This window comes from Phyllobates terribilis, unplaced genomic scaffold (assembly GCF_046119375.1).
Source record: "Phyllobates terribilis strain yellow unplaced genomic scaffold, ASM4611937v1 Scaffold_2__4_contigs__length_985480577, whole genome shotgun sequence".
NCBI lineage: Eukaryota > Metazoa > Chordata > Amphibia > Anura > Dendrobatidae > Phyllobates > Phyllobates terribilis.
In genome coordinates, this window is record NW_027362762.1 from 15,599,165 (window position 1) to 15,625,650 (window position 26,486).

The 26,486-nt window shown below is 53.3% G+C and overlaps 1 protein-coding gene across 1 annotated transcript; it reads right to left on the bottom strand.

Moving 5' to 3' along the window:
• Window positions 1-716: 716 nt before the first annotated feature.
• RRM1 (ribonucleotide reductase catalytic subunit M1) lies at window positions 717-22,979 on the bottom strand. The gene is made up of 19 exons (XM_073661095.1): window positions 22,776-22,979; window positions 18,348-18,436; window positions 17,632-17,809; window positions 12,865-12,965; window positions 12,618-12,677; window positions 12,500-12,539; window positions 9,723-9,885; window positions 9,080-9,221; window positions 8,756-8,839; window positions 8,283-8,444; window positions 8,071-8,150; window positions 7,786-7,987; window positions 7,108-7,257; window positions 6,779-7,000; window positions 5,152-5,228; window positions 4,766-4,901; window positions 4,598-4,693; window positions 1,190-1,378; window positions 717-1,108 (listed from the first exon to the last, which is right to left on the bottom strand). Exons 1-19 carry the CDS (start codon window positions 22,792-22,794, stop codon window positions 911-913), a joined length of 2,388 nt encoding a protein of 795 aa, XP_073517196.1. The 5' UTR covers window positions 22,795-22,979; the 3' UTR covers window positions 717-910.
• Between the last annotated feature and the right edge of the window lie 3,507 nt (window positions 22,980-26,486).

Below are 26,486 nucleotides of genomic sequence, written 5' to 3' on the forward strand. Positions count from 1 at the left end.
GGAGACCGCCATGTACTGTAAGTGTATGTCTTAGTGTCACAGGTAGGTTTGGTGCCAGGTCACTTACAGCACGAGTAAGATAAAATCAAAACCTAAAAAAAACCTAAAAATCAGCTGAAATGATAAAACAATCGTTTCAGCTGATTTTTAGTCCCCCCCCCCCCCCCCCCATTTTTTAAATGCATTATATGGTAAAGTAAAATACTGCCACGTCTTCTCCAAGTTCACAAAATGAACTGATCAGCTTACTTTATGCCGATGATTTCAGGTCACGTCCCATGCCAAGAATTCAGAAAAAAATCTAAACCCCTACTTGCGATGCCAGTCCACCCCCCCCCCCCTCCCACCACCACCAGGCGATGCCAGTCGTCCCCTCCAGGCGATGCCAGTCCCCCCCGTCCCCCCCAGGCGATGCCAGTCCCCCCCAGGCGATGCCAGTCCCCCCCGTCCCCTCCAGGCGATGCCAGTCCCCCCCGTCCCCTCCAGGCGATGCCAGTCCCCCCCCGTCCCCTCCAGGCGATGCCAGTCCCCCCCGTCCCCTCCAGGCGATGCCAGTCCCCCCCGTCCCCTCCAGGCGATGCCAGTCCCCTCCATCAGCTCTTTAGCTGCAGTTTTGCACTTGCCTTAGTACATTTCCCCCAGGTGACGTCGGCCGTACACATCACGCTGCCACTAATCTGCTCCTATCGGACACAACCAATAAAGACGCTCAGACCTTTCATAGAAAATAGCAATTCATTAGTTTCTAGTGTGAGAATGACAGCTCGGAGCGATGACCTGTCGTGACCTCCAGTGAACGAACAGAACTACAAGGCCCAGGAGCCAAGAGACTGCAGAGAGTGTGCGTAGACCAGACGGAGCGGCCGGACGCCAGCCGCCAAGTGTTTGACAGTTTGTTAGGTCTCCCCCTCTAGGAGCCGCACATGAGACAGTCGTCGCGGTTTTCTAGGGAGCACACCATGGCGGCGGTGTTGCGCTCCTTCTCCTCCGTTATCTCTGCCCCGTTTACAAGGCCTCCTTTTTCTTTCAGCTTCTCCTTGTTTAATGTGAACTGGATGGGGTTGGCAGCCGGCCGCGTCCGCAGGTAGTACATGCCGGTCTTCAGTCCCTATAAGAGGAGAGCGGAGAGTAAGAGACGGGCGGCACCGGTGGCTCGCCGGCTTTACATAGACCCGTCCACGAGACGCACCTGCTTCCAGCCATAGAAGTGCATGCTGGTCAGCTTGCCGTAGTTGGGCTCCGCCACGTGGATATTCAGAGACTGGCTCTGGTCAATGAAGGCTCCTCTGTCCGCCGCCATCTGGATAACAGTCTTCTGAGAAATCTCCCACACAGTCTTGTAGAGCTCCTTCAGGTCATCCGGGATCTCGGGAATGGTCTAAACAGAGAATTACATAGACTCGGGAACAAGCACAGACTGCGAACAATGGGAATAAGATAAATGGCAGCTTAAAGGGGTTATCCATTGATCAGACAGCGCCGGCTGGGAACCAACATACTCGGGTTAGTGTCACTCGAGGGACAGAAATAGAGCTGGAGATGCAGGAGGTCCGACAATACTGGATATTTCTTCCTCTAATCTTCTCATCTCCTTTCCCGATCCAGGAGAGCAAGCAGAGTTCTGCTAGGGCCCTGTCTGCCTCCTCTCCTCCTGGACACCAGGACCTCCTCCTGCTGCTAGGGCCCAGTCTGCCTCCTCTCCTCCTGGACACCAGGACCTCCTCCTGCTGCTAGGGCCCAGTCTGCCTCCTCTCCTCCTGGACACCAGGACCTCCTCCTGCTGCTAGGGCCCAGTCTGCCTCCTCTCCTCCTGGACACCAGGACCTCCTCCTCATCCTGCAGGGCCCCAGTCTGCCTCCTCTCCACCTGGACACCAGGACCTCCTCCTGCTGCTAGGACCCAGTCTGCCTCCTCTCCACCTGGACACCAGGACCTCCTCCTGCTGCTAGGGCCCAGTCTGCCTCCTCTCCTCCTGGACACCAGGACCTCCTCCTCCTGCAGCTAGGGCTCAGTCTGCCTCCTCTCCTTCTGGACACCAGGACCTCCTCCTGCTGCTAGGGCTCAGTCTGCCTCCTCTCCTTCTGGACACCAGGACCTCCTCCTGCTGCTAGGGCCCAGTCTGCCTCCTCTCCTTCTGGACACCAGGACCTCCTCCTCCTGCTGCTAGGGCCCAGTATGCCTCCTCTCCTCCTGGACACCAGGACCTCCTCCTCCTCTCCTTCTGGACACCAGGACCTCCTCCTCATCCTGCAGGGCCCAGTCTGCCTCCTCTCCTGCTGCTAGGGCCCAGTCTGCCTCCTCTCCTCCTGGACACCAGGACCTCCTCCTGCTGCTAGGGCCCAGTCTGCCTCCTCTCCTCCTGGACACCAGGACCTCCTCCTGCTGCTAGGGCCCAGTCTGCCTCCTCTCCTCCTGGACACCAGGACCTCCTCCTGCTGCTAGGGCCCAGTCTGCCTCCTCTCCTCCTGGACACCAGGACCTCCTCCTGCTGCTAGGGCCCAGTCTGCCTCCTCTCCTCCTGGACACCAGGACCTCCTCCTGCTGCTAGGGCCCAGTCTGCCTCCTCTCCTCCTGGACACCAGGACCTCCTCCTGCTGCTAGGGCCCAGTCTGCCTCCTCTCCTCCTGGACACCAGGACCTCCTCCTGCTGCTAGGGCCCAGTCTGCCTCCTCTCCTCCTGGACACCAGGACCTCCTCCTGCTGCTAGGGCCCAGTCTGCCTCCTCTCCTCCTGGACACCAGGACCTCCTCCTGCTGCTAGGGCCCAGTCTGCCTCCTCTCCTTCTGGACACCAGGACCTCCTCCTGCTGCTAGGGCCCAGTCTGCCTCCTCTCCTCCTGGACACCAGGACCTCCTCCTGCTGCTAGGGCCCAGTCTGCCTCCTCTCCTCCTGGACACCAGGACCTCCTCCTGCTGCTAGGGCCCAGTCTGCCTCCTCTCCTCCTGGACACCAGGACCTCCTCCTGCTGCTAGGGCCCAGTCTGCCTCCTCTCCTCCTGGACACCAGGACCTCCTCCTGCTGCTAGGGCCCAGTCTGCCTCCTCGCCTCCTGGACACCAGGACCTCCCCCTGCTGCTAGGGCCCAGTCTGCCTCCTCTCCTCCTGGACACCAGGACCTCCTCCTGCTGCTAGGGCCCAGTCTGCCTCCTCTCCTCCTGGACACCAGGACCTCCTCCTGCTGCTAGGGCCCAGTCTGCCTCCTCTCCTCCTGGACACCAGGACCTCCTCCTGCTGCTAGGGCTCAGTCTGCCTCCTCTCCTCCTGGACACCAGGACCTCCTCCTGCTGCTAGGGCCCAGTCTGCCTCCTCTCCTCCTGGACACCAGGACCTCCTCCTGCTGCTAGGGCCCAGTCTGCCTCCTCTCCTCCTGGACACCAGGACCTCCTCCTCATCCTGCAGGGCCCAGTCTGCCTCCTCTCCTTCTGGAAACCAGGACCTCCTCCTGCTGCTAGGGCCCAGTCTGCCTCCTCTCCTCCTGGACACCAGGACCTCCTCCTCATCCTGCAGGGCCCAGTCTGCCTCCTCTCCTTCTGGAAACCAGGACCTCCTCCTGCTGCCAGGGCCCAGTCTGCCTCCTCTCCTCCTGGACACCAGGACCTCCTCCTGCTGCTAGGGCCCAGTCTGCCTCCTCTCCTCCTGGACACCAGGACCTCCTCCTGCTGCTAGGGCCCAGTCTGCCTCCTCTCCTCCTGGACACCAGGACCTCCTCCTCCTGCAGCTAGGGCTCAGTCTGCCTCCTCTCCTTCTGGACACCAGGACCTCCTCCTGCTGCTAGGGCCCAGTCTGCCTCCTCTCCTCCTGGACACCAGGACCTCATCCTGCAGGGCCCAGTCTGCCTCCTCTCCATCTGGAAACCAGGACCTCCTCCTGCTGCCAGGGCCCAGTCTGCCTCCTCTCCTCCTGGACACCAGGACCTCCTCCTGCTGCTAGGGCCCAGTCTGCCTCCTCTCCACCTGGACCTCCTCCTCCTGCTGCTAGGGCTCAGTCTGCCTCCTCTCCTTCTGGACACCAGGACCTCCTCCTCATCCTGCAGGGCCCAGTCTGCCTCCTCTCCTCCTGGAAACCAGGACCTCCTCCTGCTGCCAGGGCCTAGTCTGCCTCCTCTCCTCCTGGACACCAGGACCTCCTCCTGCTGCCAGGGCCCAGTCTGCCTCCTCTCCTCCTGGACCTCCTCCTGCTGCCAGGGCCCAGTCTGGCTCCTCTCCTCCTGGACACCAGGGTCCGGTGAGTATAGCTGAAGAAGGTAAAGCCCACCGGGCCGAGCCAACACTTAGTGAAGCCTCCTGGTTGCAAGGCGAATACAGACAGTCCTATGCCCCGAGAAACCAGTCCTAGCTCTTTTTTCAAACGTCAATGGAAAGTGACAGCTGCAGCCAATCACAGCGATCTTCTGCAGCGGTCATACAACACCTCCTGCTGGAAGCAGCAGCCAGAACCAACATGGAAAATGTTTATTAGTGGACGACCCGTGTAAGGTCTCACTGCAAGTCCGGTTACATCAGGTCCTGCTGCCGGCACTAGACCACCACGACGGACCCCCATACACCATAACCTAGCATAGAAGATATTCTGACTGATCTAGGGAAGGAGTGGATTACCTGAATAGATCCGTTACAGGCGATGATCTGATTCTTCATCTCCTCGTTCCACAAGCCCCTCTCCGTAAGATCCTTTAGCAGGTGCGGATTCACAATCTACATAGAGAGATCTGGCTGTAGATCAGTGACGGACGCGGAGGATCCTCCGCACGTCGGTGTCAGACGTACCTGGAACTCCCCGGACAGGACCCTGCGGGTGTAGATGTTGCTGGTGTACGGCTCAATGGACTCGTTGTTCCCCAGGATCTGTGCGGTGGAGGCGGTCGGCATCGGGGCCAGGAGCAGACTGTTCCTAACACCGTGTCTGAGGGGGGGGGGGGGGGGGGGAGCAAAGCTTAGTGATGACCAGACCCTGATTGACAGAGGCGGAGCTGCTGCTGCTGCAGAACATCACCTCTGCTCTCCACAAGCTGGCGGAGGCGCTGACAGCAGAGAGAAGCCAGAATCATTAAAGCAGATGGCGCCATCTTTTATACACAGGGGAGTGTTACAGAAAAGTTCACTGTAAACAGCTGATAACACAGAACAATAGAGCTGGGTGTTCATTTACTCACATGGCAATGGTCTCCTTCAGAGCTTTCCAGTCCCAGAGGTCGGTGGGGGTGACGTCCCACATATCGTATTGCAGGATCTGCGGAGACAAACCTGATCAGCCTCCGCGCTCCTTACCCCTTTACCGACAGGAGACCCCTCAGCGCAGACAGAAGCCTCCGCGCTCCTTACCCCTTTACCGACAGGAGACCCCTCGGCTCAGACAGAAGCCTCCGCGCTCCTTACCCCTTTACCGACAGGAGACCCCTCGGCTCAGACAGAAGCCTCCGCGCTCCTTACCCCTTTACCGACAGGAGACCCCTCGGCTCAGACAGAAGCCTCCGCGCTCCTTACCCCTTTACCGACAGGAGACCCCTCGGCGCAGACAGAAGCCTCCGCGCTCCTTATCCCTTTACCGACAGGAGACCCCTCGGCTCAGACAGAAGCCTCCGCGCTCCTTACCCCTTTACCGACAGGAGACCCCTCGGCTCAGACAGAAGCCTCCGCGCTCCTTACCCCTTTACCGACAGGAGACCCCTCGGCGCAGACAGAAGCCTCCGCGCTCCTTACCCCTTTACCGACAGGAGACCCCTCGGCTCAGACAGAAGCCTCCGCGCTCCTTACCCCTTTACCGACAGGAGACCCCTCGGCTCAGACAGAAGCCTCCGCGCTCCTTACCCCTTTACCGACAGGAGACCCCTCGGCTCAGACAGAAGCCTCCGCGCTCCTTACCCCTTCACCGACAGGAGACCCCTCGGCTCAGACAGAAGCCTCCGCGCTCCTTACCCCTTCACCGACAGGAGACCCCTCGGAACAGACAGAAGCCTCCGCGCTCCTTACCCCTTCACCGACAGGAGACCCCTCGGCGCAGACAGAAGCCTCCGCGCTCCTTACCCCTTTACCGACAGGAGACCCCTCGGCGCAGACAGAAGCCTCCGCGCTCCTTATCCCTTTACCGACAGGAGACCCCTCGGCTCAGACAGAAGCCTCCGCGCTCCTTACCCCTTTACCGACAGGAGACCCCTCGGCTCAGACAGAAGCCTCCGCGCTCCTTACCCCTTTACCGACAGGAGACCCCTCGGCGCAGACAGAAGCCTCCGCGCTCCTTACCCCTTTACCGACAGGAGACCCCTCGGCTCAGACAGAAGCCTCCGCGCTCCTTACCCCTTCACCGACAGGAGACCCCTCGGCTCAGACAGAAGCCTCCGCGCTCCTTACCCCTTCACAGACAGGAGACCCCTCGGAACAGACAGAAGCCTCCGCGCTCCTTACCCCTTTACTGATAGGAGACCCCTCGGAACAGACAGAAGCCTCCGCGCTCCTTACCCCTTTACTGATAGGAGACCCCTCGGCGCAGACAGAAGCCTCCGCGCTCCTTACCCCTTTACTGATAGGAGACCCCTCGGAACAGACAGAAGCCTCCGCGCTCCTTACCCCTTTACCGACAGGAGACCCCTCGGCGCAGACAGAAGCCTCCGCGCTCCTTACCCCTTCACCGACAGGAGACCCCTCGGCGCAGGCAGAAACCTCCGCGCCCCTTACCCCTTTACCGACAGGAGACCCCTCGGCGCAGGCAGAACCCTCCGCGCCCCTTACCCCTATACTGATAGGAGACCCCTCGGCGCAGACCGAAGCCTCCGCGCTCCTTACCCCTTTACTGATAGGAGACCCCTCATAGGTCTCGTAGGCCCCTAACTCTCTGGCGAGTTCACAGCTGGACTCCAGCGCCGCGTAGTAAATGGTCTCGAAGATCTGCTTGTTCAGTAGCTGCGCCTCCGCACTCTCAAAGGGATACCTCATAAGGATGAAGGCATCGGCCAGGCCCTGCACCCCAATCCCAATGGGACGGTGCCTTTTATTGGAGTATTCAGCCTGTGGGGATTGAAGGCGAGAAGTGAGGGGTGGCGACATCGCTGCACAATACAGGGGAGGCACGAGGCCAAAGGGGGTTGATGGGGGAGGCACGAGGCCGGCCTCACCTCAGGCACCGGATAGAAGTTGATGTCAATGATCTTGTTCAGGTTCCTGACTATCACTTTGGTTACATCCGCCAGTTTCTTGAAGTCGTAGGTCCGCTCCGGGGTCACATACATATTCAGGGCGACGGAAGCCAAGTTACACACAGCAACCTGCACAACAGGGAAATCAGAAACTATAGGAACAATCAAACTCCATGTACATTATAGCAATCAGTGTCTGTACTGTCTGAACACGTCCCTGCATCATTATACTGTGCTGCGGATTATGTGGGCGCTACAGGAATATTACTAGGATCTTGATCCAGCGGTGACGTCACAAACCCATCCGTCAGGACCCCAGGTGCCCCCGAATACTAGGCCCAGCACGGCCTCGATCATGCCGCACTGAATCTAACCACCAGAGGGCGGCAGGATGGAGGACAGTCGCAGGGCTTTGGCTCGGTGGCCACGGGCTACCTACGCACTTCAGGGCCCCATACCCGAGAACTATAGGGGACACAATGGATAACCTGCTAAGATGGGACAATCTATAGTGGAAGCACCGAGTGAAATAATCCACTACATAAGTGAGAAAACAGGACGATTCCAGAGCGGCCATTTATTACAATATCCCTGTGAGGTGGATACAGAGCCAGAGTACACTTAGACCGTCCCCACGCACGCCTCGGCCGTCCCCACCTCCTTGTCACTGGTGAACTCCACGATCTCCGTACACAGGTTGCTGCACTTGATGGTGCCCAGGTTCTGCTGGTTGCTCTTGCGGTTGCACGAGTCCTTGTAGAGCATGTACGGCGTGCCGGTTTCGGTCTGGGACTCGATGATGGCGTACCACAGCTGCTGAGCCTTCACTACTTTGCGAGCCCGACCCTCTTTCTCGTACCTGCAAACACACAGAATATATAAGGCTGCTATACGCCAAACATTTCATTCTCAAGAAACTCCTTTTCCTTCATCAGCTCCCACCTCGCATAGAGTTCTTCAAACCTCTCCCCCCAAACTTCCTCCAGGCCGGGACACTCATGAGGACACATCAGGGACCAGTCCTACAGAGGGACAAGTAGATCTAGCTAAAACCATCACTGATCACACCAAAATGCATAGGGTTAATAAACCAGAGTCGGCTCACATGCCACGAGCCCGAATCAGGAGTGTCTATGGCATTTACTGATCTGTACCTGATTAGACTCCACTCGTTTCATGAAGAGATCTGGGATCCACAGAGCAAAGAAGAGATCCCTCGCCCTCTGCTCCTCCTTGCCAGTATTCTTCTTCAGGTCTAGAAACTCAAACACGTCATAGTGCCACGGCTCCAGGTAGATGGCGAACGCACCGGGCCGCTGCGGACCAAAGTCAAGGTTACAAAAGGTTTCGCGGGCCGCCGGACCGGGAGAGGAGCGGGCCGCCGACCTTACAGAAAATCCTCATTGAACCCTCTGCATCCACTGTGCGGGAATAACCTGCTTCACTCACAATGTCAGGGGTTTTATTTTTGCAATTTTGCACAAAAGCTGTGAATAACGGGGGGCTAATCTCACACGTCCAAAGATGGACACAGACTACAACTCCCACTGGGCAAACTACAAGGACAGGCGAGGAGACCGGGGTCACTGGGAGTGACGAGACCCGCCGGCTGACATAAGGGACAAACCTTGTTTCCTCCTTGATCCACGTAGCGAGCAGTGTTGTTATAGACGCGCAACATTGGCACCAGCCCGTTGGAATTACCATTGGTCTGGAAAGCAAAGAAAATAAAGCAGATTATTATATTATTACGGCTTCGGGGGTTCATAAAACCGGGAATAACTGCAGCGTTAGTTCTACGACTTAACAGGTTAACATTACAGACACCACGTATACAAAATAATCATTCATCCTACAGTACTACCGGACTACGGTCCCTCCCTCCAGCACGACCTCGTCTACCAGCGGCAGCGCCGTCCTTCTCCCCCCCCCCGACGCGCGTGGCACTCACCCCAGCGATGTAGCTCCCCGTGGCCCGGATGCAACTGACGGCGAGTCCGATGCCCCCGGCGGACTTGGAGATCAGCGCACACTGCTTCAGAGTGTCATAGATGCCCTCGATGCTGTCGTCCTTCATACAGAGCAGGAAGCAGCTAGAGGAGGAGGAAATACAGAATTCAGCTATGTTCACACATTGCGCATTTACTACATTTTCTTCTTGATAGAAGAAAAAAAAAGAAACACAAACTGCTTACAAAGAGCAAACTTTGCTCCCCCCCCCCACGTTATATCTAGGTTTAGTTTTGCCGGCTGTCACCCCTAAGTTCTGTAGTTCGGCTAAACAGGAGCCTATAGCGGGGAGGGTGTCTGGGGTGTCTGTCCATGATAATTGGGCACCATCTCCATAACAATGTCCTGGATCATCTCACCCACGGTAGCACGGCAGTCACGTGCAGTGTTGTGGATGGACCCCCGAGCCTCCCGGTTCTACATGTTTTGAGCAGCTCCTCTTAATGGCGTCCCCAGGAGGGGCAGGCGAGAGGTCTACGGCTCCTCATAGACCCGGGGTCAGTACAAATAACGCCATAACAGGTGTATGTAGGGTAAATGCACCGCCATAGACAGATACACGGCAGCATCCCGTAGACACATACCTGGAGAGTTGGGGTCTATTGGTGCCGGCGTTGAACAGAGTAGGGGACGCGTGCGTGAACCATCTCTCAGACAGCAGGTTGTAGGTTTCTATCGCGGCTTCAATGTCCTCTTTGTGAATTCCTACAGCCACCCTCATCAGCATGTGCTGGGGGCGCTCTGCCACTGTGGGGGGCAACACCGAGACACGTTACAGTCCACACATCACATATATACCCTCATCAGCATGTGCTGGGGGCGCTCTGCCACTGTGGGGGGCAACACCGAGACACGTTACAGTCCACACATCACATATATACCCTCATCAGCATGTGCTGGGGGCGCTCTGCCACTGTGGGGGGCAACACCGAGACACGTTACAGTCCACACATCACATATATACCCTCATCAGCATGTGCTGGGGGCGCTCTGCCACTGTGGGGGGCAACACCGAGACACGTTACAGTCCACACATCACATACATACCCTCATCAGCATGTGCTGGGGGCGCTCTGCCACTGTGGGGGGCAACACCGAGACACGTTACAGTCCACACATCACATATATACCCTCATCAGCATGTGCTGGGGGCGCTCTGCCACTGTGGGGGGCAACACCGAGACACGTTACAGTCCACACATCACATATATACCCTCATCAGCATGTGCTGGGGGGCTCTGCCACTGTGGGGGGCAACACCGAGACACGTTACAGTCCACACATCACATGCAGTACAGACCAAAAGTTTGGACACACCTTCTCATATAAAGATTCTTCTGTATTTTCATGACTATGAAAATTGTACATTCACACTGAAGGCATCAAAACTATGAATTACCACATGTGGAATTATATACTTAACAAAAAAGTGTGAAACAACTGAAAATATGTCTTATATTCTAGGTTCTTCAAAGTAGCCACCTTTTGCTTTGATGACGGCTTTGCACACTCTTGACATTCTCTTGATGAGCTTCAAGAGGTAGTCACCGGAAATGGTCTTCCAGCAATCTTGAAGGAGTTCCCAGAGATGCTTAGCACTTGTTGGCCCTTTTGCCTTCACTCTGCGGTCCAGCTCACCCCAAACCATCTCGATTGGGTTCAGGTCTGGTGACTGTGGAGGCCAGGTCATCTGGCGTAGCCCCCCATTACTCTCCTTGTTGGTCAAAGAGCCCTTACACAGCCTGGAGGTGTTTGGGGTCATTGTCCTGTTGAAAAATAAATGATGGTCCAACTAAACGCAAACCGGATGGCATAGCATGCTGCTGCAAGATGCTGTGGTAGCCATGCTGGTTCAGTATGCCTTCAATTTTGAATAAATCCCCAACAGTGTCACCAGCAAAGCCCCCCACACCATCACACCTCCTCCTCCATGCTTCTCGGTGGGAACCAGGCATGTAGAGTCCATCCGTTCACCTTTTCTGCGTCGCACAAAGACACGGTGGTTGGAACCAAAGATCTCAAATTTGGACTCATCAGACCGAAGCACAGATTTCCACTGGTCTAATGTCCATTCCTTGTGTTCTTTAGCCCAAACAAGTCTCTTCTGCTTGTTGCTTGTCCTTAGCAGTGGTTTCCTAGCAGCTATTTTACCATGAAGGCCTGCTGCACAAAGTCTCCTCTTAACAGTTGTTGTAGAGATGTGTCTGCTGCTAGAACTCTGTGTGGCATTGACCTGGTCTCTAATCTGAGCTGCTGTTAACCTGCGATTTCTGAGGCTGGTGACTCGGATAAACTTATCCTCAGAAGCAGAGGTGACTCTTGGTCTTCCTTTCCTGGGGCGGTCCTCATGTGAGCCAGTTTCTTTGTAGCGCTTGATGGTTTTTGCAACTGCACTTGGGGACACTTTCAAAGTTCAGACTGACTGACCTTCATTTCTTAAAGTAATGATGGCCACTCGTTTTTCTTTACTTAGCTGCTTTTTTCTTGCCATAATACAAATTCTAACAGTCTATTCAGTAGGACTATCAGCTGTGTATCCACCAGACTTCTGCACAACACAACTGATGGTCCCAACCCCATTTATAAGGCAAGAAATCCCACTTATTAAACCTGACAGGGCACACCTGTGAAATGAAAACCATTTCCGGTGACTACCTCTTGAAGCTCATCAACAGAATGCCAAGAGTGTGCAAAGCAGTCATCAAAGCAAAAGGTGGCTACTGTGAAGAACCTAGAATATAAGACATATTTTCAGTTGTTTCACACTTTTTTGTTAAGTATATAATTCCACATGTGGTAATTCATAGTTTTGATGCCTTCAGTGTGAATGTACAATTTTCATAGTCATGAAAATACAGGAAAATCTTTAAATGAGAAGGTGTGTCCAAACTTTTGGTCTGTACTGTATATACCCTCATCAGCATGTGCTGGGGGCGCTCTGCCACTGTGGGGGCAACACCGAGACACGTTACAGTCCACACATCACATATATACCCTCATCAGCATGTGCTGGGGGCTCTGCCACTGTGGGGGCAACACAGCACAATATCACATATACCCTCAATCAGGCTCAAAAACAAGGGTGCGGATCCATCAGAACTGGGGGGTCTCACACCGGTCATGAGGGGTAGAGGAGGAGCACAAGGCTCCCGGTTTAGTAAGAGGCACGAGCCTTTTTTTTTTTGCTACTTTTCAAAGCTTTTCATGAGAAAATTCTGATGAAAAAGCTTTGATGAAATCAGGGCCTAAACCCCCACAATACTCCCGCGGCCCCCCAATGTGGCAGCATTGTCTTCATACAACAGAGCAGGGGTCCGGCACACGGTAACGTGCGGGCGATCGTCTCATCTCTGGCTTTTACCTTTTCCATTAATCTTCAGTAAGTAGGAGCGCTCCAGAGTCTGGAAGAGAGGCAGAATGATTAGCGGAGGCGTCAGGGCCGGGGGGCAGCGCAGGGCCGGGGGGCACCGAACACTTACTTTAAATCCAAAGAAGTTGTAGGAGAAGTCTCTGTCATAGATGATGGAGGAGTTGAGACGCTGAAAAACACAAGATAAAATGATAAAGTATCGGCAGACGACTCGGACGTCTTACATAAAGCGTCTACAGCAGACACCGGTGTGCGCAGACTCGTCTTATTAACAGGTCAGACCCGGAGGCTCGGGGTATACAGTATATACCAGAGCCGCTCACTTCTCACTACGGTGATCGGACATGGGCACTTACGTCTTTGTTAGCCAGTACAATGTCCAGCGTTTCTTTACACACCATGGGCGAGTGCCGCCCGTTCAGGGGGTTCACATAGTTATACAGATCTTCCATCACCTCTGTAAACAGACAACGTCCATTAGAGCGATAAACACAAGTTTAAGTGTACACACTGGACACCCGAATCCCCCCAATTATAGGAAGCGGATGCAAGCGATGGGGTCCGGGCCCCAACTCTCCACAATCCCCTTCTAAGCTCAGGAGGTTCGTGTTGGTATTATGGTGGTCCGCACCGCACTCGGCACCAATCGTGATCACTCACCACTGAGATTCCAGATACAATAAGCTCGCTTCACCGACACTTGGCAGTTTATAAGCAGAGTCACCTTTTATTTTGTAGTCTATATGCAGCAATCTGGGGGTCCGCCGACTTGTGCCTTCCCAAACAAGTGCACTCCCCTGATGACTTCCAACGAAGATAGAAACGCGTCGGGGGGATACTATGTAAGATACACTGGGGTACTGATCTCATCAGGACAGGAGTAAACACCTGACGCACGACAGCGTAGAAGTAACGAGTAGGAAGCCTGTGCAGGGGGTTAATTATTCTAATTTACTGAGATAACGACCCTATATAATAGATCCCTCCGCGTGTAACGACCCTATATAATAGATCCCTCCGCGTGTAACGACCCTATATAATAGATCCCTCCGCGTGTAACGACCCTATATAATAGATCCCTCCGCGTGTAACGACCCTATAGAATAGATCCCTCCGCGTGTAACGACCCTATATAATAGATCCCTCCGCGTGTAACGACCCTATATAATAGATCCCTCCGCGTGTAACGACCCTATAGAATAGATCCCTCCGCGTGTAACGACCCTATAGAATAGATCCCTCCGCGTGTAACGACCCTATATAATAGATCCCTCCGCGTGTAACGACCCTATATAATAGATCCCTCCGCGTGTAACGACCCTATATAATAGATCCCTCCGCGTGTAACGACCCTATATAATAGATCCCTCCGCGTGTAACGACCCTATATAATAGATCCCTCCGCGTGTAACGACCCTATATAATAGATCCCTCCGCGTGTAACGACCCTATATAATAGATCCCTCCGCGTGTAACGACCCTATATAATAGATCCCTCCGCGTGTAACGACCCTATATAATAGATCCCTCCGCGTGTAACGACCCTATATAATAGATCCCTCCGCGTGTAACGACCCTATATAATAGATCCCTCCGCGTGTAACGACCCTATATAATAGATCCCTCCGCGTGTAACGACCCTATATAATAGATCCCTCCGCGTGTAACGACCCTATATAATAGATCCCTCCGCGTGTAACGACCCTATATAATAGATCCCTCCGCGTGTAACGACCCTATATAATAGATCCCTCCGCGTGTAACGACCCTATATAATAGATCCCTCCGCGTGTAACGACCCTATATAATAGATCCCTCCGCGTGTAACGACCCTATATAATAGATCCCTCCGCGTGTAACGACCCTATATAATAGATCCCTCCGCGTGTAACGACCCTATATAATAGATCCCTCCGCGTGTAACGACCCTATATAATAGATCCCTCCGCGTGTAACGACCCTATATAATAGATCCCTCCGCGTGTAACGACCCTATATAATAGATCCCTCCGCGTGTAACGACCCTATATAATAGATCCCTCCGCGTGTAACGACCCTATATAATAGATCCCTCCGCGTGTAACGACCCTATATAATAGATCCCTCCGCGTGTAACGACCCTATATAATAGATCCCTCCGCGTGTAACGACCCTATATAATAGATCCCTCCGCGTGTAACGACCCTATATAATAGATCCCTCCGCGTGTAACGACCCTATATAATAGATCCCTCCGCGTGTAACGACCCTATATAATAGATCCCTCCGCGTGTAACGACCCTATATAATAGATCCCTCCGCGTGTAACGACCCTATATAATAGATCCCTCCGCGTGTAACGACCCTATATAATAGATCCCTCCGCGTGTAACGACCCTATATAATAGATCCCTCCGCGTGTAACGACCCTATATAATAGATCCCTCCGCGTGTAACGACCCTATATAATAGATCCCTCCGCGTGTAACGACCCTATATAATAGATCCCTCCGCGTGTAACGACCCTATATAATAGATCCCTCCGCGTGTAACGACCCTATATAATAGATCCCTCCGCGTGTAACGACCCTATATAATAGATCCCTCCGCGTGTAACGACCCTATATAATAGATCCCTCCGCGTGTAACGACCCTATATAATAGATCCCTCCGCGTGTAACGACCCTATATAATAGATCCCTCCGCGTGTAACGACCCTATATAATAGATCCCTCCGCGTGTAACGACCCTATATAATAGATCCCTCCGCGTGTAACGACCCTATATAATAGATCCCTCCGCGTGTAACGACCCTATATAATAGATCCCTCCGCGTGTAACGACCCTATATAATAGATCCCTCCGCGTGTAACGACCCTATATAATAGATCCCTCCGCGTGTAACGACCCTATATAATAGATCCCTCCGCGTGTAACGACCCTATATAATAGATCCCTCCGCGTGTAACGACCCTATATAATAGATCCCTCCGCGTGTAACGACCCTATATAATAGATCCCTCCGCGTGTAACGACCCTATATAATAGATCCCTCCGCGTGTAACGACCCTATATAATAGATCCCTCCGCGTGTAACGACCCTATATAATAGATCCCTCCGCGTGTAACGACCCTATATAATAGATCCCTCCGCGTGTAACGACCCTATATAATAGATCCCTCCGCGTGTAACGACCCTATATAATAGATCCCTCCGCGTGTAACGACCCTATATAATAGATCCCTCCGCGTGTAACGACCCTATATAATAGATCCCTCCGCGTGTAACGACCCTATATAATAGATCCCTCCGCGTGTAACGACCCTATATAATAGATCCCTCCGCGTGTAACGACCCTATATAATAGATCCCTCCGCGTGTAACGACCCTATATAATAGATCCCTCCGCGTGTAACGACCCTATATAATAGATCCCTCCGCGTGTAACGACCCTATATAATAGATCCCTCCGCGTGTAACGACCCTATATAATAGATCCCTCCGCGTGTAACGACCCTATATAATAGATCCCTCCGCGTGTAACGACCCTATATAATAGATCCCTCCGCGTGTAACGACCCTATATAATAGATCCCTCCGCGTGTAACGACCCTATATAATAGATCCCTCCGCGTGTAACGACCCTATATAATAGATCCCTCCGCGTGTAACGACCCTATATAATAGATCCCTCCGCGTGTAACGACCCTATATAATAGATCCCTCCGCGTGTAACGACCCTATATAATAGATCCCTCCGCGTGTAACGACCCTATATAATAGATCCCTCCGCGTGTAACGACCCTATATAATAGATCCCTCCGCGTGTAACGACTCTATATAATAGATCCCTCCGCGTGTAACGACTCTATATAATAGATCCCTCCGCGTGTAATGACTCTATATAATAGATCCCTCCGCGTGTAATGACTCTATATAATAGATCCCTCCGCGTGTAATGACTCTATATAATAGATCCCTCTGCGTGTAATGACTCTATATAATAGATCCCTCTGTGTGTAATGACTCTATATAATAGATCCCTCTGTGTGTAATGACTCTATATAATAGATCCCTCTGTGTGTAATGACTCTATATAATAGATCCCTCTGTGTGTAATGACTCTATATAATAGATCCCTCTGTGTGTAATGACTCTATATAATAGATCCCTCTGTGTGTAATGACTCTATATAATAGATCCCTCTGTGTGTAATGACTCTATATAATAGATCCCTCTGTGTGTAATGACTCTATATAATAGATCCCTCTGTGTGTAATGACTCTATAATAGATCCCTCTGCGTGTAATGACTCTATATAATAGATCCCTCTGCGTGTAATGACTCTATATAATAGATCCCTCTGCGTGTAATGACTCTATATAATAGATCCCTCTGCGTGTAATGACTCTATATAATAGATCCCTCTGCGTGTAATGACTCTATATAATAGATCCCTCTGCGTGTAATGACTCTATATAATAGATCCCTCTGTGTGTAATGACTCTATATAATAGATCCCTCTGCGTGTAATGACTCTATATAATAGATCCCTCTGTGTGTAATGACTCTATATAATAGATCCCTCTGTGTGTAATGACTCTATATAATAGATCCCTCTGTGTGTAATGACTCTATATAATAGATCCCTCTGTGTGTAATGACTCTATATAATAGATCCCTCTGTGTGTAATGACTCTATATAATAGATCCCTCTGTGTGTAATGACTCTATATAATAGATCCCTCTGTGTGTAATGACTCTATATAATAGACCCCTCTGTGTGTAATGACTATATAATAGATCCCTCTGTGTGTAATGACTCTATATAATAGATCTCTCTGCGTGTAATGACTCTATATAATAGATCCCTCTGTGTGTAATGACTCTATATAATAGATCCCTCTGTGTGTAATGACTCTATAGAATATAGGAGTGGCACTTTGTGATGATGTTGTAATATTCTAGTAATCGGTTTTACACATGAGCCATTACAGGTTATATGCTGAGATTATCCGCATCGCTGATATTCGTTTATTACTACTGAGAAATTCTCCAGCTGTAAGTTAAGCAGGAACCGGTGCTACTTTTGTAGTATGGTGGCCCCCCGGATATTGCGCCCCCCCAGCTGGCCGTCACTCACCGCTGAAGATCTTCTTGGTCTCCTTGTGCAGGTTGGACACTGCGATGCGCGCTGCCAGGAGGGCGTAGTCCGGGTGCTTTGTGGTCAGGGTGGCCGCGGTCTCTGCTGCCAGGGTGTCCAGCTCCACCGTGGTGACGCCGTTGTACAGACCCTGGATGACCTTCATTGTGATCTGAGCCTGTGGACGATATAAGCCGAGGATCCATCTCTGAAGCCGCAGGATGTGACCACGCACGCTCAGTCCGCGCCCCCCCCCACCGCGCCTCGCACGGCATAGTCCGCGGGCCCCCCCCCCTCACACAGTATAGTCCGTGGGGCTGCCCCCCCCCCCGCGCCTCACACGGTATAGTCCGCGGGGCCGCCCCCCCCCCCGCGCCTCACACGGTATAGTCCACGGGGCCGCCCCCCGCGCCTCCCCTGATCTGGATAGGGAGATCATTTTCTTGGAGACTGGAAGACCCCTTTAAAGGGAACCTGTCCCCACTGGCTCTTATCTGACCTCTACTATGGCCACACAGGTAGGTGCAGATTCCCATTTCTATCACCTGTACGCCCATATTAGAGGTCCGATAAGTCTCAGGGGGGACAGATTCCCTTTAAAGAGAATGAAGAGCAGAAGCCCACCGCCTTCAGAGCAGAATAGGCCCCAGTAGTGATCCCAGAGTGTGAGCTGGGGACCCCATTACGGGCTGCACACACATCGCTGCCACACTCACCGGATCCACAAATTCTCCGTTAAGTCCGTAGCACAGCTTCTGGATCCGAGATGTGATCTTGTCAAACATGACGCCCTCCCGCCGGCCATCTGCGGAGAAACCGGGGGGAACCATGAGGAAGGAAGGAGACCGATGTGTGGGGCAGCGCGGCTGAGGGGGAAAGGGGCTGCGCGGCCAGAGCTCAGGAGACGCAGGGTAATAGCTGGTGAGGGGAGGGGACAGGGGAAGACACCGGCACCTTCCTATAGGGAGGCAGAGGGGGATGATGAGAGACCCCCATAGAGATCAGACGCACGCACCCTACACAAGACACGAAAGCAACATGACCACAATTATATCAGCCGAAAATCCCTGCATCACCGGGGGTGATGATATATACATACAAGACCACTGATAATCTCCCTTGATCCACACAAGATCTCACCCCGTGGGGTCAAAATGATCTCAAGAACGGTGAGCAAAAATCCCAGAATCACACAGGGGGACCTAGTGAATGACCTACAGAGAGCTGGGACCAACATTACACAGGCTACCATCAGTAACACACTACGTCGCCAGGGACTCAGATCCTGCAGTCCCAGACGTGTCCCCCTGCTTAAGCCATTACATGTCCAGGCCCGTCTGAAGTTTGCTAGAGAACATTTGGATGATCCAGAAGAGTATTGGGAGAATGTCATATGGTCAGATGAAACCAAAGTAGAACTGTTTGGTAGAAACACAACTCGTCGTGTTTGGAGGAGAAAGAATGCTGAGTTGCATCCAAAGAACACCATACCTACTGTGAAGCATGGGGGGTGGCAACATCATGCTTTGGGGCTGATTCTCTGCCAAGGGACCAGGACGACTGATCCATGTACACGAAACAATGAATAGGGCCATGTATCGTGAGATTTTGAGTGCAAACCTCCTTCCATCAGCAAGGGCATTGAAGATGAAACGTGGCTGGATCTTTCAGCATGACAATGACCCCAAGCGCACCGCCAGGGCAACAAAGAAGTGGCTTCATAAGAAGCATTTCAAGGTCCTGGAGTGGCCTAGCCAGTCTCCAGATCTAAACCCTATAGAAAACCTTTGGAGGGAGTTGAAAGTCCGTGTTGCCCAGCGACAGCCCCAAAACATCACTGCTCTAGAGGAGATCTGCATGGAGGAATGGGCCGACATACCAGCAACAGTGTGTGCCAACCTGGTGAAGACTTACAGGAAACGCTTCACCTCTGTCATTGCTAACAAAGGATTTATAACAAAGTATCGAGATGAACTTTTGTAATTGACCAAATACTTATTTTTCACCAAAAATTTGAAAAAAAATTCTTTGCAGATCAGACAATGTGATTTTCAGGATTTGTTTTCTCATTTTGTCTCTCATAGTTGAGGTCGACCTATGATGTCAATTACAGGCCTCTCTCATCTTTTTAAGTGGGAGAACTTGCACAATTGGGGGCTGACTAAATACTTTTTTGCCGCACTATAGAGGGTCTCCAGTATAGGGCAAGCGATGGGGCAGACTGAAGGTGTGTGGGGGGGGGGGGGGTGCGAAGCGTAAGACGACACCCCCAGGGGAGAAGGTGTGGATGGGGGGGGTGAAGCGTAAAAAGACACCCCCAGGGGAGAAGGTGTGGATGGGGGGGGTGAAGCGTAAAAAGACACCCCCAGGGGAGAAGGTGTGGACGGGGGGGGGTGTGAAGCGTAAAAAGACACCCCCAGGGGAGAAGGTGTGGACGGGGGGGGTGTGAAGCGTAAAAAGACACCCCCAGGGGAGAAGGTGTGGACGGGGGGGGGGGGGTGTGAAGCGTAAAAAGACACCCCCAGGGGAGAAGGTGTGGACGGGGGGGGGTGTGAAGCGTAAAAAGACACCCCCAGGGGAGAAGGTGTGGACGGGGGGGGGTGTGAAGCGTAAAAAGACACCCCCAGGGGAGAAGGTGTGGACGGGGGGGGGGGGGGGGTGTGAAGCGTAAAAAGACACCCCCAGGGGAGAAGGTGTGGACGGGGGGGGGGGGGGGGGTGTGAAGCGTAAAAAGACACCCCCAGGGGAGAAGGTGTGGACGGGGGGGGGGGGGTGTGAAGCGTAAAAAGACACCCCCAGGGGAGAAGGTGTGGACGGGGGGGGGTGTGAAGCGTAAAAAGACACCCCCAGGGGAGAAGGTGTGAAGCGTAAAAAGACACCCCCAGGGGAGAAGGTGTGGACGGGGGGGGTGTGAAGCGTAAAAAGACACCCCCAGGGGAGAAGGTGTGGATGGGGGGGGTGAAGCGTAAAAAGACACCCCCAGGGGAGAAGGTGCGGATGGTGGGGGGGGTGAAGCGTAAGACGACACCCCCAGGGGAGAAGGTGTGGATGGGGGGGGGGGGGGGGTGAAGCGTAAGACGACACCCCAGGGGAGAAGGTGTGGATGGGGGGGGGTGAAGCGTAAGACGACACCCCCAGGGGAGAAGGTGTGGAGGGGGGGGGGGGGGGGGGAGTGAAGCGTAAGACGACACCCCCAGGGGAGAGGGTGTGGATGGGGGGGGGGGTGAAGCGTAAGACGACACCCCCAGGGGAGAGGGTGTGGATGGGGGGGGGGGGTGAAGTGTAAGACGACACCCCCAGGGGAGAAGGTGTGGATTGGGGGGGGGTGAAGCGTAAGACGACACCCCCAGGGGAGAAGGTGTGGATTGGGGGGGGGGGGGTGAAGCGTAAGACGACACCCCCAGGGGAGAAGGTGGGGATTGGGGGGGGGGGGGTGAAGCGTAAGACAACACCCCCAGGGGAGAAGGTGTGGATTGGGGGGGGGGGGGGGGTGAAGCGTAAGACGACACCCCCAGGGGAGAAGGTGGGGATTGGGGGGGGGGGGGTGAAGCGTAAGACGACACCCCCAGGGGAGAAGGTGTGGATTGGGGGGGGGGGGGTGAAGCGTAAGACGACACCCCCAGGGGAGAAGGTGTGGATTGGGGGGGGGGGTGAAGCGTAAGACGACACCCCCAGGGGAGAAGGTGTGGATTGGGGGGGGGGGGTGAAGCGTAAGACGACACCCCCAGGGGAGAAGGTGTGGATTGTAGGGGGGGGGTGAAGCGTAAGACGACAGCCCCAGGGGAGGTGTGGATTGGGGGGGGTGAAGCGTAAGACAACACCCCCAGGGGAGAAGGTGGGGATTGGGGGGGGTGAAGCGTAAGACGACACCCCCAGGGGAGAAGGTGTGGATGGGGGGGGGGGGGTGAAGCGTAAGACGACACCCCCAGGGGAGAAGGTGTGGGGGGGGGGGGGGGGGGGGTGAAGCGCAAGACGACACCCCCAGGGGAGAAGGTGGTGATTGGGGGGGGTGAAGCGTAAGACGACACCCCCAGGGGAGAAGGTGTGGATGGGGGGGGGGGGGGTGAAGCGTAAGACGACACCCCCAGGGGAGAAGGTGTGGAGGGGGGGGGGGGGGAGTGAAGCGTAAGACGACACCCCCATGGGAGAAGGTGTGGATTGGGGGGGGGGGTGAAGTGTAAGACGACACCCCCAGGGGAGAAGGTGTGGATTGGGGGGGGGGGTGAAGCGTAAGACGACACCCCCAGGGGAGAAGGTGTGGATTGGGGGGGGGGGTGAAGCGTAAGACGACACCCCCAGGGGAGAAGGTGTGGATTGGGGGGGGGGGGGGTGAAGCGCAAGACGACACCCCCAGGGGAGAAGGTGTGGATGGGGGGGGTGAAGCGTAAGACGACACCCCCAGGGGAGAAGGTGTGGAGGGGGGGGGGGGGGGGAGTGAAGCGTAAGACGACACCCCCAGGGGAGAGGGTGTGGATGGGGGGGGGGGTGAAGCATAAGACAACACCCCCAGGGGAGAAGGTGTGGATTGGGGGGGGGGGTGGTGAAGCGGAAGACGACACCCCCAGGGGAGAAGGTGTGGATTGGGGGGGGGGGGTGAAGCGTAAGACGACACCCCCAGGGGAGAAGGTGTGGATTGGGGGGGGGGGTGAAGCGTAAGACGACACCCCCAGGGGAGAAGGTGTGGATGGGGGGGGGGTGAAGCGTAAGACGACACCCCCAGGGGAGAAGGTGTGGGGGGGGGGGGGGGGGGAGTGAAGCGTAAGACGACACCCCCAGGGGAGAGGGTGTGGATTGGGGGGGGGGGTGAAGCGTAAGACGACACCCCCAGGGGAGAAGGTGTGGATTGGGGGGGGGGTGAAGCGTAAGACGACACTCGGGGGGGGGGGGGGTGAAGCGTAAGACGACACCCCCAGGGGAGAAGGTGTGGATGGGGGGGGGGTGAAGCGTAAGACGACACTCGGGGGGGGGGGGGGTATGTTGGGAGACTGTGGGGGTGCGGATGTGGGGGGCATATTATCACAATGGTGGACATTGTATTGTGGGGATGTGGAGGATATCAGGGGTGTATCGTCACTAGGGGTGCACAGACTTCTGCACCAGTGAGGTCAGTCCCGGCCGCCGGGTGACAGGAGCCGCCCGCTCACCTCTCTTGATCACGTGCATGTCTCCTCGGGTCTGCAGTCTTCTCCTCAGCGTCTCCTCGGGTCTGCAGTCTTCTCCTCAGCGTCTCCTCGGGTCTGCAGTCTTCTCCTCAGCGTCTCCGCGGATCTGCAGTCTTCTCCTCAGCGTCTCCTCGGGTCTGCAGTCTTCTCCTCAGCGTCTCCTCTGGTCTTCAGTCTTCTCTTCAGCGTCTCCGCGGATCTGCAGTCGTCTCCGCGGATCTTCTCGCACTTTGTTTCCTCTTTAGTGAAATGAGCGCGAACTGCACAAACATAAAGTCCCGCCAAAGACGACAGCGTGACGTCACGGTCCAGGAGAGGGCGTGGCTTTAGAATGAGGCGTTACACCGCCCTCAGAGATGACGTTTGTCGCTTGCGCGGATATTCTATGCAGTACGGCCGCGCACGCTCAGTGACCGGCAGCGCCCTGTCTGTACGCAGCCGCCATGTTGCTGGAGGCAGGTCACGTGACGAAGGGTCCCATCTCCCGGTGTTGTGGCTTTCTTAACCCCTTACTGACCGGCCCTGATTTTACCCTCCTGAGCAGTGTGCCTCTATGAGGTAATAGCTCTGCGGCTTCCTCACATCCGGGTGTCTTTGTAAACTTTGGCCTTTAGGTTACTGGTGACCTTTGCAGGATTTGACTGATGTTTAATTGCAGTTTTTATGCCTTTAACTCAGAGAGATTCGTCACACAAACAGTTAATAAATAACTTTTCCCTCGTGTCTACTTTACATCAGAACGATTTTGGAACCAAACATTTGTTTTTTCTTTGGGAAGTTATAAAGGGTTAAAAGTTGACCGGCGATTTCATTTTTTTAGGGACCACATCACATTTGAAGTCACTTTGAGGGGTCTAAGTGACAGAAAATACCCCAAAGTGACACCATTCTAAAAACTGCACCCCTCAAGGTGCCCAAAACCACATTCAAGAACTTTATTAACCCTTCAGGTGCTTCACAGGAACTGAAGCAATGTGGAAGGAACAAAAAGTTTCTTTTAGACCCAATTTTTTTATTTTCACAAAAGGTAACGGGAGAAATCGCACCGTATAATGTGTTGCGTAATTTCTCCTGAGTAAGCCGATACCCCGTATGTGGGGGGAAAACTACTTTTGAGGCGCAGTGCAAAGCTCAGAAGGGAAGAAGCGCCGTAGTGTGGTGCAGATTTTGCTGAGCTGGTTTGCCGGCGTCATGAGCCCCTGAGAGGCCAGAACAGCTGAACCCCCCCCATAAGAGACCCTTATTTTACAAACCACATCTCTCAATGACTTCATCTAGGGGTGCAGGGATCATATTGACACCACAGGTGGGTCACAGCATTTTATACCATTGCGCAGTGAAGAAAAAATAATGCTGTTTTAGCCCCAGATTTTACATTTTCACACTGGGAAATGGATAAAAAATTACACCAAAATGTGTCCCACAATTTCTGCTGAATGTAGAAAAAAAAAATGTGTCTCCTGGATGACAATCGCCATCTCTAACAGGTGTCAGATATTCGCTTCATTCCTTTCAGAACTGAAGAGGCTTTTCCTGTCTATTCTACACATCGCAGTCTTCCACGAAAGACACTTGGGCTTCAAAAGGACTTGAATGGGTAACTATTCATATCTTAAGTGGCTTTTTCCACTTCTGTGTCTATGTGTAAACACAAGTCCCTATTGTTGTCCAAGCATGTCACGGAAATATTGAGAAAATATTGACAATTTCTCCCAAAACTCTGAACCCCCTCCCACCCCTCCATTATTTACCTTTTGCCACAAGACAAGAGTTAGCAATTGACCACTTGTCAGTACAAGAGCTGTCTCCATGTAAATCTCAGCACAAAAACCCAATTAACACACTCCTGAGTAAGGCCTTATAAGCAAATGCTGGCAAGATAGGTGCCACCAACCTACTTAAGATGCGAGTAGATTTCCCCTGGCAAAGGTAGAGGACAATTAGATGCAGGCATGCGATAAATCTACAGATACCTGTTGAAATTTCCTTCCCAGGACTTCAAAGAGAGTTTAACAAAAGTCTCCAGGCCCTTCAGAGCCAAAACGAAATATGGAATAACTAAAGTTCCATACATTCGATAATGATGGGTCCCATATTTTTAGTGACAGGGTCAGCTAGGGAACGGTAGGTTTATTTTCCTGTCGCTGTAAACCCCTCCGTGGAGCTGTAGCGCAAGAGCACCAGAAAAGCGGATCACAGGTATGCCATGCGTGGTCTCTACGAAAGGGTAAATTTATAAGGGAAAAAAAATGGCGTCGCTTGCAAGCTTCTGCGAGCAACCAGGGATAAGTTTTCGCGAATGTTATTTATTTTAATAAAAACTTCAAGGGTGGAGCCCGAGCCCCCATGATGTCACCACAGGGGTGTGTGGGCAGATCTCCCCTTAGGCATAAAAGAGCCAGCTGAAGATTGATCCATACTCATTGCTGGGGGGGGGGGGGGTATAAAGACTTATAAGCAACAGGTCGCATTCAAATCAAATCGGGGAGCCCCTCCCCCACCTATATTGAATCGTCTCTGCGATCTTATATTAAGTCTCTTCTTTAATCCTTATTTTGTACAACTGCATACGTATTGTATTGTCCCCTTTTGTAAAATCTTTTGTATATTTTTCCTAAACACTGCCTCCCTTTTGGATTAAATATAAAATGTAATAGTTCTGTTTCTTTTGTTCTGTAATCGTTCCCTTCCCCGAAACCACATATGCTACCAAAATGCAGGCGTCCGGCCAGGCCTGTATTAGATTTCAAACTCGGCCGGTGGTGGCAGCAAATAATAATAATTGGGTTATCGTGAAGCTGACTGACCGTACGGGGGGGCGTAAACAAATAATCCATAGGTGTGACGCCATAAGCTCACTGCTCGCTTGCTGATATCTCCGTAGTGATTAGTGGGGGCCATGTGCTCGACGATCCCTGACGAAATCCTGACAGAATGACGGCACGGTGAGATATTGCGTGGTCTCCCCAGTGTCGTCTCTTGGGAATACCTGACAAACCATTTGAAGAAACTTCCCCTGGCTCAATTACCTGTGCAAACTATAACTCTTTGTCTATACCCAAAATACATCCTCAAGAATACTGCCAGAGTCTTTTGTCCTAAAAGGAGCTTTTGCATGTTAATTAAGATGGTTCACGCTCCATCTAATTCCCTGTATGTTAAACTGCGTATTTCAACTACTAAGATTTGTGGATTGCAAGCCTTTTTTGCTACTACACCAGAGAAAGGAGGCGAAGGGAGGTGGTGAATGCCCCTCTATAGTGGAGCTTCAGAGATATTAACATTCTATGACACCATAATACTCCAGTAACGATATAATAGACCTGTAATACTGAGATTACTGGAGTATTACAGGTCTATTAGATCATTACTGGAATATCAAATAGACCTGTCATACGCCGGCATCAGCGCCACTCCGCCTGTCATACGCCGGCATCAGCGCCACTCCGCCTGTTATACGCCGGCATCAGCGCCACTCCGCCTGTCATACGCCGGCATCAGCGCCACTCCGCCTGTGTTCACATCTGCAGCTGAGAATAACTGACAGATCCATTGGGTCGGATGATCAGCGGGAAGCGCCATGCGGGTCATCGGTGGCTGCCACGTCCGTCATTGTCAGATGTCAGCTCCTGTGATCGGGATGATGGGTTGTAGGGTGTGCGCCCTTTACGCCTCCCCGAATCATCTGCATTG

Bases quoted from the DNA above. Each gene is read 5' to 3' on its own strand.
- RRM1 (XM_073661095.1), bottom strand. The intron at 17,810-18,347 runs GTGAGTGTGGCA...TATCGTCCACAG, and splicing joins ACGGAGAATTTGTGGATCCG to GCTCAGATCACAATGAAGGT. The intron at 8,840-9,079 runs GTGAGTGCCACG...TTTGCTTTCCAG, and splicing joins CGGGGAGCTACATCGCTGGG to ACCAATGGTAATTCCAACGG.